The following is a 9,949-nucleotide window of genomic DNA, read 5'->3' as shown; positions in this document are numbered from 1 at the left end:
ATTTGCTTTGATTTTCCACGTAAATAATCTTCACTGTTGTATACTGATAAAAGTAAAAAGCATTTTTTATTTTCACATGACCGGCACGGCGCAAACCACAGGAAAATCGCGTTGTCAGATTAAAACTACGGAAACTAGCATAGCGGAGCATTGGATTAGATGATTCCATAACGATCCGTTGATGTTTACTGTTCCTTGGTTTCACGCAGACGACGGACGGCGGATCGCACGGAGGCGGCGGCGGTGGTGGAGTACACCCAGGCGCCACCGGCAACGGTCCTCTTGCAGCGCTTGCAGGACCAGATGCCAACGACGGCACGCTTCATGGAATCCTGCAGAGAATACAAATTAATTAGTAAGATTCTATATACAAAGTTGTGCAAGTTGGGTGCCCAAAGAAGAGAAGGAATTTAAATGTCCATTGATATTTTTCTCCCAAGACTTGTATCACTGTTCGTTCTCTTTTGGTCCACCCTGATGCACACTGCTGGGGCAACTCACCTTTCCGCAGAACGAGCAAGTGTACTTGCTGTGCTGGGTGATTTCCATCTTCTTGACCATCTTACGCAGGGAAGCACCATAACGGGTACCATATTTACCAACGATTCCAACCTTCTTGGTGCGCTTGGCCTGTCAATAATAGAGGGTTACAAATGTGGTTAGCTTCCATTTCACAGTGAATTTTCAGGTCCGCATACCATTTTGCTGTTTTTATAGATGTGTTAAACACAAGAACGATTCGCCAGCAGTATTCTGTTGACGTGGAAAAGAATTAAAGTTAAATAAAATAGAAAAAAAAACGTGGAGCAGAAATTTTGTACACTTACACGCCGGAAACGAAAAATCGAAAAGAGGGAAAAGTGTGACCGTGTTTTGGGATTGCAAATATATACAAATAGAAAACGCGACATGGTGGAAACCTTTGATTAACAATTAGCTTGTACTCAATCCAAAGTTATCGAGAATTACGATCGTTTTTATAAATCTCTTTTACATTTAGAAATATTTTATTGATCTGGAATGAAGAAAATACGTGTAAGACTCAATATTCATAAAGAATTTACAAGTTCTTTGCATAAGTGCTGGAATTTAATACCACCCACATATAAAACGCACATAATTTCCAATTTATTTATATTTATTTGCCATTAAAACTCCACTGAAACGACCAAAAGTTCATGGTGTTATTCTCATATGATTAGCTAGTTCTACAAAAACTACGTAGACTTTGTAAAATTGTATTTCTCTTAAGATTTTCGTATTCTTATAAAGGACGTACTAGTATGCCTTAAGCCTTATACCAAAGAAAACACGTAATTCGAAAATTAACTTATAGGAAAATTTATACATTTCGTTGCCAAAAATAAAGAAAAACAGGCGCCTCAATAATTTAACAAAATTATTCCGAAAAAAAAAATAAAATTGCAATTAAAATCGCCAGCTAACTTTTAAGACCAATTCTGAAGACAATGGAATTTTGCTCGAACAAAAATCTTAGACATCGTTTTGCCGACTTTCGCGTGCAATCTAAGTGTTAATAATAAGTATACGCAATGATTAACGATGATCGGCGACCTCACTTTGGCGTTCGGGTAGCGGCACTGATCTTCTGCTTCTCGGCATCGGTGAACTCCAGGATGCTCTCGATGGCCTGCAAATGGCCCTGGGAATTCTCCTTGTCCGTCAGGAAGTAGAAGATAGCGCTCTTCAGGAATTGTAGCGTCACCTCCGGATCCACATGGGTGCGATTCTTCTGGGCTTCGAGCAGTCGACGGTATATGGTCTAAATTGTTGTTGTTATTTTGTTTATACATTTGTACATTGATCAGTTTAGTTAATAGTGAAAAAAAGAGAAAAAGTGCAAGAAAGAGTAGAGAAGATTAGTCAGAATTATAAATTCAAACTCATAATCGAAAGTGTGGTTAGTCGTTGAAATCAAATGTATTTACAAAAGGTTCGCTTTAATTTTGGTAGTAGTGCTATGCCATATGAACATTTAGGTTATAATGTTATGTATGTAACACTGAATATTTTCGGGAACGGTTATGGTTTTTTTTTTTTTTTTTGGGCTTTAATTGGAATTTAACTTGAGATGAACCACATGCTAAATGGATCTTAGATAGAGATTAGCTTTTAGTGTGTCTGGTACGCTCGAATCGAGAGCTCATCTAGCCGCTTTTGTGTTATGTGTGAATGATGTTGAACATACCTCTAGTTGTTACCTCTACAAAACAGATTTTGTTTGGAAACAACAAGTACTTACAAAACAGAATATTAATATATATGTTAAATTGGAAAAATATTATAATGTTTATAAGATCTCGAAGTTATAGTTTTGCTTGTAACCCAATAACCTTACCCTGGCCCATGATCGCAAATGCGGATGAAAATGCTGGTTAGTCTCGAGAGGTGAGGTGAGGGTGTGGGATTTCTGGATGGTAAGACCCAATGTTCGATATAGCCAATGTGCGTGATCAAATCATAAAATGTAACTAAAAATTGATTTTTTGTTCATCTTTTCAATAATTTTGCCATAATAAATCAAAAGTTAGTTGGGTAGATTATTTTGGGGGGAACTTTGTTAGGGATATTACAAACCTTACGCGCGCCAAGTACCCACAAAGAAATCGCCTCTTTTGCAGTAAGGAGAGCATGATTACTGCCGCACTCTCTCATTCTGCATTCTGATGCCTACAAAAATAGTTTGGTTTTTGGTTGTTTTACGACAGAAATATTTGAAAAATTTAGAAAGAGTTGTTTTGCTTTTTTTTCGTTTTAAGTAAATTAAAGTAAAAATATACAACTTAACCAAAGAGAAATACAGAGAAAGAGGTCTAAAGTTAAAATCCAGCATGCGATTGGAAACGATTCGAAATTTATATATGAACGTAAGTGAGTCAACTGTACTTGGTTACTTGCATGCACTTGCTTGCTCGCTGCTTTCCGCACTACGTGACTGTACTTAGGCTAATCGAACTCGCAACGGAATGGAAATGAAACAAATCAAACGAATTGAAAGTAAACGATGTTGCATTTAATGTAAGTTTAAATGTGTTGTAATCTTGCTAGAAAATAATATTATATGCAAAATGATCTTAACAGCTAGAAACGAAATAATACGAAAATGTCGCTTGTGTGTCGGATCATTGTCATTAACTGATTGGCGGGCATTTCAATTAAGTGCCGCTTTTCCAGCCAGGCAAAGTCAGCCCAATTGAAGTGCCACGCCCGCAAGCAAATGGTTACAAAATGTGAAGCGAATGCGTGTTGTTCATGTTCTTGTCGAGTTGTGTTCTTGTTGTTCTTGTGACGGTTTTGGAGCTGAGATGCCTCACGATGCAACAAAATGCAACACACAAAACAAAACCGAAAATAAGATGAGGAATATATTGAAGAATCTTACGCGTATGTTCTCCAATTCGTCCTGGGTGCTCTGCAGTTGGTGGAGCAGCTCATTGATCGACACCTTGCTCTCCGGCTGACGCTGTGCCAAGTCCAGGGCCTAGGAAGGAAATAAGTCCATAAGGTTATAATTTATCAGATCTTAGAAGCCTTAAGCTTTATGTTTTAGGTTTTGCAGACAAAAAGTCATACCTGATCCGCTCTAGAAATGCGCTCTGCCTCCTGACCCTGCTGGTACATATGCAGGTACATCTTGTTCTGCTTCTCCTCGTGCTCGACTAACTTTCGCTGCAAGTCCTCCAATTGCTTCTCCAGCTCTCGGATGCGTTGTTTGGCCTGCTCGTAGTCGGGCACCATGTCCGAGTATCGGGTGTTGCACTCGGCTAGTTTCTGGAGCAGGGCCTCCACCTTGTCGTTGTGTGATCTCTTCATATCGCTAGTAGCACTGTCCTGGCTTCGGATGAGCTCCTCGATCCGGTGCTCATACATTCGAATCAGTTCCTGTCGCTGCAGCTCGTAGTTCTCCAGATTGCTGGACCCATCACCTCCACCGCAAGCCACATCCGGCTCACCATCAGGCGTGGATGATCCGCAAGCCTCACTCTGCGTCTGCGAGTCCTTCGAGTGCACCGACGACATAGTGAGGTCTTCAAAGTGGCCGGAGTCTGCGTAGGAACTCTGCATCTCCGCCGACATCTGCATGGCCTGCAACTGCTGATGTTGCAGGGAGTGATTCGTCTGCTGTTGCCGGCTAAGATGCCGCGGACTGCCCTTAGCATTGCCCTCGTCCACCATGTCGACGATGGGCGACACATCCTGCGAGGTCTTTAGCTCTGCTTCCCGCACGGTGACCGCATCCGAGGAAGCGGAGCGTTCTTCTGGCGAACTGAGCGATGCCTTAAACAGGCGCAGCTCCACCACCTCGCGGGTCAGTCGCAGAATTTCCGTATCCTTCTGCTCGAGATCCTGGCGGGCAATGCTCAGCAGTTCCTTGAGTCGACGGATCTGACGTTGTGCTCGCTGTGTCGGCGTGAGATAGTCAGGTCCCACCTGACCCGCGTAGTTAGAGCAGTGCACCACGTACTTCATCTTGCGTCCACTGAAGGTAGTGCCGTTTCTGCAGGATGGAAATTGTATATCTTAATGAAGTTCCTTATGCATTTACAGCCCTCAATTTAAAGAATAAGTTAATCAAGGTTTATAGAAGTTAATAAAACTCCTGGGGTTTCAATAAATGACATGGAATTACCCCCTACCTGGCTACATAAGGATGCTCGCAGGACATCGTGGAGCGGCCCGATGTGGTGGTGGCGAATGAGTACATTGAGTCTAGATCATCGTCCAGGTAGGTACTGGGTGAATCCGGTGTGACAGGCGGAGTCCGGGGTGAAATCTTGGACTCGTGCAGAGTTGATAGCTTCCCCGCGGCCTTGACGCAATTTGCCTGGCGAATGCAGTTGTGTGGCGGTGGTGTCTCTGCGGTGGAGGCTGATCCACCGGTTGACGTCGTTTGAGGAGTTTGGGGCGTCCTAGGAGTCCTGGGCGACGACTCCTTGATGATGGCTGTGCCCGTGGCCGTGCAAGTGCCACTGCTGCTGATGTCACCGCCGCCGTTCAACTTGAGAGACTGCAAAATTGGAGATGGAAGATGGAGGATGGAAGATCAGAGACTGGGATTAGTAACTATATTTCGCCGATGTGGTCGCTGTCTCTCGATAGCTTAATCTTTTTGTATTTCTTTTCTTTTTACACTCTTGTTTCACTCTTTAGCTATTTTCTAATTTTGTTGCGTGGTCGCTGGTCAGTCGTGCATGGATTTTTGTGAGATTTTCGAAAAAAAAGAAAAAAAAAAATAACAAGAAATAGCCGCGTGAAATGCAGGGTAAACCAATTCGCATTCGCAACGCCCCTAAAACCAATTTGTTGCCATATATTTAACAAAACATTGTCGGTTTGTATTCGCATTCGCTTTGGTTACTTTCATTGCGGTGCTCTCTAAATTCCCCTCCCTTTTTTGGCTCCTACGATTCAGCAGCATTTTTGTGGTCAATTAACTGCCCATTAGTCTGGGTCTCAAAGGGGGTATTTAGTATTTTGCATTTATCTAGTTAGCCGCTGGGCTTAAATAAGACTAACCGACTAACTTAAATCGCAGCTGCCTCGATTAAATCATTAAATTCAAACAAATTATGCATAAATTTCTCCAATTTGCTTGCTGGAAAGTAAACAAATAAGCTTAAAACTAGAGCAAAATCATTTTAAACTGTTTCTAGGAAAGCTATTAGGGCTAAAATTAATACTAATTTGTTTTTAAGATCATAAAAACGGTTCTGTAAATAATGACAATGTACTCAGCTGTATTTGAAGGCAAATCATCCTTTTTAATCAAATCGTCAACGATATATTTTTTACTTTTGGTTAAAATTTTTAAAATTCGTATATATAAACTTGCCATTTCGCCACTAGTATACATGGTATACCTAAACAAATGGAAATTTTTGACCAAAATAAATTGTATAGTAAATGATAGTAAACGCAAATAAATATTGATCGTTGTACTACTTCAGATTTTAAATAACGAAACTCTCTATGAAAATAGGCTTCCCTAATAAACCTAATCAGTCACTTAATCATCTATTATAGTTAATTAGCTGAGCTAACCCATTTAGTATAAATATAACCAAAGCAAACAGTTCATTGACTTGTACTGCATTGGTTCTTTAGCTGTCCCCGTTGTGAAGTGATTTAGGAACCACTGTCCCACTTGTTACCCCTTTTTTTTCTGCCACACTGACCAACTCATCAATTGGTTGACTGAAAACGATCCGTTGTCAGCGATTCGTTTGTATGGATAGCAGAGTGGGCCATAGTATCTGGACAAATCTGTTTAACTGCCTCTTGCATTCTCTTCATTCTTTGTGTACATTTAAGTACGTCGATTTCATAATCAGTAATGAGTTTCTTGCTCTATTTAATTGCCCAAGTTCTGGGGAATACTTCACGGCATTTCTGGAATGGCTGGCAAAAAGAAACTCTTTACGCACGGCTAAACAATGGTTAAGACCTGACTTGGAAGGGGAATACGAAAAGGTTGTAAACCGGGCCAACACACTTTGCCACGTAACAAGTGACCGCCCAGTCAACAACAACAATAGTTACATTACGCACTTGAGTCTGACTTAAGGCCATCAAAGAGTTTATACGGCGCTCAGGTGCCATCAATTAAGCTGCTGACTAAGAAAAATCAATGACTTTGATTCCGTATGAAAGAGATGGGTAGACACAATGCAGGTGAAAATATCAGACCAAACTCACGTAATGGCCAATTCAGACCACTTGGCTCTTGGCCAAGACAAAATGTTCTGGTCACGTGTTGGCAATCACTTTTCGCCGCTGTGAGAATGTTTGTTTTGGCCAAGTTTTTTGGCTAAAACACAAAAGGATATTGGAAAATGTTGCATACTTTTCAGGGTCCATAAGGAGGCAAAAACAAAGGGTTGGTAATGGGCTTTGCTATTGTTTTCAAGGTATTTACATATATTTATATTTAAATCAAAATGTTTTATGAACTGTTCACATAGATAAATCTTTTACACCTTTCTAATTTCTATATAAGCTCAACTCTCTACAGTTTGTGGTTTCACTTTTGTAAACTCTACTGTATGTCTTGATTAAATGCATAAATCATCCCTAATTGCTGTAATTTCTTGACATTGGGAAAGCTCAAGTGCCTTTCATAAAATAAGTCACAAAATATTATACAAACTTGTTTGAAAAGCTTGATGGTGTTTCTTAAAATGAGCTTTGAGGTTGAATATTTTTTGAATATTTTTAGTACGCTTTGATTTTCTCTATGTAAATAATTATGTATTCACACGTGCCACTTCCTTTCTACCCCAAAAAAGCACACACATTTTCACTGGAACATTTTTGACATAATTAGAACTTATAGCAGAAAAATCAATAACAATTATGAATTAAAAATGCAAAAGGGGCCAACGAACTTCCACTTTTAATAATGGCTTAAAATACCCATAGGTATAGGATGGAGTCCAAGGCACGTAATTACCATTTATGAGCCATGGCCCCAAGTTGTTGTCTTCAATTAAAATCGCTCGCACTGTACTTAGTCTGGGTACGTTGGTACTTTAAAAAGCGATCGAAAAAAAAAACCAACCGAGAATTAAAAGCAAAATGCACGCTTCAATTGTTTAAGCCAGAAGGTTTAAATTTTAAACAATATCAGAGAGACGAACCGCGAATCTTGTGAACGCGGTGAGTATAAAAAATCAACTGAAACGCAAATCACTTGGTCAAGAAGCGAAGAGAGTGAAAAAGACCCAGAAGAAAATATCAAAAAGGTGGTTAAAAACGCAGAGGAGGAGAGAGCAAAAACAAAATGTGATGGAGAAGGGGAAGGGGGGTCTTTAAAAAGCTGCGCACTTGCATTTCCTATTCTCTCAACCCCCGCCAATCAAAAGAAAACACAAACAAACCGAAAATCAGCTGTTTCCTAGGTACAATTTGGCAAACGGAACAAGCGGAAGTGGAAATGAAACATCTGCTCAGAAGAGGAGGAGGGTGGTATTAAGAAAAAGACGAAAGGGGGTTTCGAAGGTGAAGCGTGTGTAAGCTGTGTTTGGGTTCACCTTTCTTCTTTCTTTCTCTTACTCTCTTTCCCCAGTATTATGCAAACTCAGCTTTGGGTTTATTTTTTGTTCCCTTTTTGTTCGGTACATATATAGTATATCTGGTTTAATGATCGCTGACGGCGGGAAGAGTACAAACAGTAAGCTGCGTGTCATCACGATAGCGACAAAATTGCAAGTGACAAAATGCCATTACCCAGCTAAATCAATTATAACTTTCCAGGAAACTAAAGTCGATAGTCCAAAAGTTACGAACGTTGGCGTTGAAAGGTTGTAAACCTTTTTTACCTTTATTTTGCAGTTCATCCTAGACTAAAAAATGTTTAATAATTATTATACAATAAAAACCAGATATTTTTCTGATTTCTATAATTTCTTCAGAAATGGAGATATGTATAATCATTAAACTTTTTTAATGTAAAGTAAGTAAAAACCGTAATCATTTGTTTTTTACAGGGGCTCGACATGCCTAATTCATAAATAAAATATCTGAAATAAAAAAGGAAAGTCTCAAGAAGTGAAAATTAAATTAACTATAGATTAGATTTCAAAAGTTTACACACTCATGTTGCTAACAGGTCATGAATAACAGTTAGTGAGTATTGTATAAACATTTGCTTTGTCTTTAAAAAAAAAGTCAATCTAATAGTCCTTCCCAAAAATTAACCCAAATTTAAGTTTTCAGGCCTCTAGATCCTTTAGAATAGATACGACTGTAGGGTATTTAGTTACTTCAAAGTCTGTCCACATGAGGTAAGCATACAAATTTTGACTTCATAATGGGAATTTAAGGGAGTGTATAAAGACTCCTCCCGAATTCCCGGAAAATGCTATGAGCGTTCCCCAGATAGTTTCGTAATATATCATGTACATTCAACTACTAGTACGTGTGTTGTATGCCACCACCCCCTCGCAACCTTTCACCCTCCTTGCGAGGGCGGTTCTTCGATTACAAGTTACATAGGTCAGCAGCGGCAAGTGAAAATCAATACGAAATACACGTACTTGGGTACCACCTACAACTTACCAGATTTCGCGGTTTGCCGTTGGCCATAATGCTGTTGGCCACTTGCTGGCCATCCAACTCGTTATCCAGGGACAGACACTGGGTGGTGGTGCATAGTGCCTCCGTGGAAGCTTCCACTTCCGGTTCTTGCTCCGTTTTGTGGCCTAAATTGCTCCAGCTGCGATTACGCCTTAAGTGGACCGAATGCGAACGCGATTTGAGACTGGATGGGATCGCCGTGAGCTTGGCGCGCGAACTGAATCCGCCTCCGCCGGCTGGATAGTGTTCAGCCCGTAAACCAAGCTCCGATGGGTTCCCGCGCAGGCGCAGGGAAGCGGAACGCCGAAAATTGGCCACAGCAGGATGTGGAATGCGAGTGGGCGTTGTGGATGCCGTGTGCGTATCCTCCGCTAGCTCATTGTCCTTCTCCAGCTTTGTTTGCTCCTCCACCACCGGCAATGACGTCTCCATATGCAGCGACGTCATCATCTCTGCACATAGAAAAGTAAAACCAAAATAAGAAATTTGAGTATATTAATAGATTTTAAAAATTTATCAAGCATTAGATCATTTCTTCAGTTACTATGTAAACGAGGAATAAAACATAAATAGTTTCATCATGTTGTTAATTAGATAATAACATTGTGATTTTACCCGTGTGCTCAATAGGAAAGTGAAATGCCAAGATATGTAAATGTAAGAAAATGAACTGAATGCAAATTGAGCTGAAATCAATTTCTAATCATTGGTTGCACTTTCAAAATGTAAGCAATTTTATAATTGAATGCCTCAGATAAACGACTTCATTATCTTAAACGCTCGTAGGGTAATTAAAACTTTCTTTAGCCCGCAATTAATAATTATGCTCGTACTCCTCTTTCCGCTCGCCATT

General features: G+C 40.2%; 2 protein-coding genes across 5 annotated transcripts; both read right to left on the bottom strand.

The window, feature by feature from the left end:
* Positions 1-41: 41 nt before the first annotated feature.
* On the bottom strand, positions 42-818 carry LOC108102568 (60S ribosomal protein L37a). Its single transcript, XM_017207648.1, has 3 exons — positions 699-818; positions 502-630; positions 42-332 (listed from the first exon to the last, which is right to left on the bottom strand). Exons 1-3 carry the CDS (start codon positions 699-701, stop codon positions 186-188), a joined length of 279 nt encoding a protein of 92 aa, XP_017063137.1. The 5' UTR covers positions 702-818; the 3' UTR covers positions 42-185.
* Positions 819-1,120: 302 nt separating this feature from the next.
* Positions 1,121-9,548, bottom strand: LOC108102566 (protein Hook homolog 1). 4 transcript variants are annotated; one of them, XM_017207640.2, is made up of 7 exons: positions 9,079-9,548; positions 4,659-5,029; positions 3,595-4,519; positions 3,404-3,502; positions 2,599-2,691; positions 1,581-1,783; positions 1,121-1,527 (listed from the first exon to the last, which is right to left on the bottom strand). In XM_017207640.2, exons 1-7 carry the CDS (start codon positions 9,544-9,546, stop codon positions 1,449-1,451), a joined length of 2,238 nt encoding a protein of 745 aa, XP_017063129.2. In that variant the 5' UTR covers positions 9,547-9,548; the 3' UTR covers positions 1,121-1,448. The 4 variants fall into 4 exon arrangements, with proteins under 4 accessions (XP_017063129.2, XP_017063133.2, XP_017063130.2 ...); XM_017207644.2 differs by lacking the exon at positions 9,079-9,548 and adding an exon at positions 7,472-7,701; XM_017207641.2 differs by lacking the exon at positions 2,599-2,691.
* Positions 9,549-9,949: the final 401 nt, after the last annotated feature.

The sequence above is a fragment of the Drosophila eugracilis genome, unplaced genomic scaffold (genome assembly GCF_018153835.1).
Source record: "Drosophila eugracilis isolate 14026-0451.02 unplaced genomic scaffold, ASM1815383v1 contig_1197, whole genome shotgun sequence".
Classification (NCBI taxonomy): Eukaryota; Metazoa; Arthropoda; class Insecta; order Diptera; family Drosophilidae; genus Drosophila; species Drosophila eugracilis.
Note: the sequence above shows the minus strand (reverse complement) of the source record. Positions and strands in the feature narration are given on the sequence as shown.

Excerpts from the sequence above, each read along its gene's own strand:
- LOC108102568 (XM_017207648.1), bottom strand. Across the intron at positions 333-501 it reads CTTGCTCGTTCTGCGGAAAG|GATTCCATGAAGCGTGCCGT; the intron begins GTGAGTTGCCCC and ends TATTCTCTGCAG.
- LOC108102566 (XM_017207640.2), bottom strand. The coding sequence starts at position 9,546 with ATGATGACGTCGCTGCATATGGAGACGTCATTGCCGGTGGTGGAGGAG. Across the intron at positions 5,030-9,078 it reads ACGGCAAACCGCGAAATCTG|TCTCTCAAGTTGAACGGCGG; the intron begins GTAAGTTGTAGG and ends CCAATTTTGCAG. Across the intron at positions 1,784-2,598 it reads GGGTACTTGGCGCGCGTAAG|ACCATATACCGTCGACTGCT; the intron begins GTTTGTAATATC and ends ACAACAATTTAG.